This window comes from Epinephelus moara, chromosome 5 (assembly GCF_006386435.1).
Source record: "Epinephelus moara isolate mb chromosome 5, YSFRI_EMoa_1.0, whole genome shotgun sequence".
Classification (NCBI taxonomy): domain Eukaryota; kingdom Metazoa; phylum Chordata; class Actinopteri; order Perciformes; family Serranidae; genus Epinephelus; species Epinephelus moara.
This window is the reverse complement of record NC_065510.1, coordinates 5,268,748-5,270,274: the sequence shown is the minus strand read 5'-3', so window position 1 is coordinate 5,270,274 and position 1,527 is coordinate 5,268,748. Positions and strand designations below refer to the sequence as shown.

The 1,527-nt window shown below is 42.9% G+C and overlaps 1 protein-coding gene across 1 annotated transcript in view; it reads right to left on the bottom strand.

Annotated features, from left to right (window-relative positions):
• Positions 1 to 1,527, bottom strand: part of LOC126390601 (son of sevenless homolog 1-like) — a 74,068-nt gene that overhangs the window by 37,383 nt on the left and 35,158 nt on the right. The window contains exon 9 of the mRNA XM_050044982.1: positions 418 to 545. Coding sequence (XP_049900939.1) covers positions 418 to 545 — 128 coding nt within the window. The remainder of the gene's footprint in view (positions 1 to 417; positions 546 to 1,527) is intronic.

The window sequence follows — 1,527 nt, the reverse complement described above, 5'->3', positions numbered from 1 at the left end:
CTCTTCCTGAGGTTTCTACCGTTTTTTTCCCCCGTTAAAGGGTTTTTTGGAGAGTTTTTCCTGATCAGCTGTGAGGGTCATAAGGACAGAGGGATGTCGTATGCTGTAAAGCCCTGTGAGGCAAATTGTGATTTGTGATATTGGGCTTTATAAATAAAATTAATTGATTGATTGATTATTTTACTTCACTTGTATCTCTTTTATTCATTTCTAACTGTAGGTACAGCACTTTGGTCAACTTGGGTTGTTTTTAAATGTGCTTTAGAAATAAATCTGACTTGACTTGACAGGTGTGTGAAGTTGTCTACAGGTGTCTACAGGTGTGTACAGGTGTGTGTTTGTGTGTGTGTGTGTGTATGCGTGCGTGCGTGCGTGCGTGCGTGCTTGCGTGCGTGCGTGTGTGTGCAGGTGACGTACCTGAGCCTCCTCTTAGCGAGGCTCCTGGAGCAGATCCTCTCCATGCTGCTCTGCAGGTTGAGCAGAGCTGTGATGGCCTGTTTCAGGCACTCTTTATCCTCCTCTTCCTCACTCTTCTCCTCCAGTTGCTTTGGAAACACAGAGACCATGAACATCATGTGACTAATCAGCACATGGGCAGGTATTCTGTCTTTAAACACACACGTGTCACACCTGACAGGTGACATCAACAGAATATGGTCTGAGTCCCAGACCAGCTCTGGATCTACAGCAGCGACACAGGACCAGAGGGACATCAGAGGGACATCTGGTGGACAGCCAAGGTACTGCTACATGTTTACATACACCGATACTTTATATTTACAATATAAAAAATGAATACAATAATGTTATTAAAAGATCAGTAAATATTATTTGTTTATGTGTCACCCACTCTGTGTACTTTTACTGCTCCACTGTGTGTACTTATACTGCTCCACTCTGTGTACTTATACTGCTCCACTCTGTGTACTTTTACTGCTCCACTCTGTGTACTTATACTGCTCCACTCTGTGTACTTATACTGCTCCACTCTGTGTATTTATACTGCTCCACTCTGTGTACTTACACTGCTCCACTCTGTGTATTTATACTGCTCCACTCTGTGTACTTATACTGCTCCACTCTGTGTATTTATACTGCTCCACTGTGTGTACTTATACTGCTCCACTGTGTACTTATACTGCTCCAAGTCTGTGTACTTATACTGCTCCACTCTGTTTACTTATACTGCTCCACTGTGTGTACTTATACGGCTCCACTCTGTGTATTTATACTGCTCCACTCTGTGTACTTATACTGCTCCACTGTGTGTACTTATACTGCTCCACTCTGTGTATTTACACTGCTCCACTCTGTGTATTTATACTGCTCCACTCTGTGTACTTAACTGCTCCACTCTGTGTATTTACACTGCTCCACTCTGTGTATTTATACTGCTCCACTCTGTGTATTTATCTTGCTCCACTCTGTGTATTTACACTGCTCCACTCCGTGTATTTATACTGCTCCACTTTGTGTATTTATCTTGCTCCACTCTGTGTACTTATACTGCTCCACTCTGTGTATTTA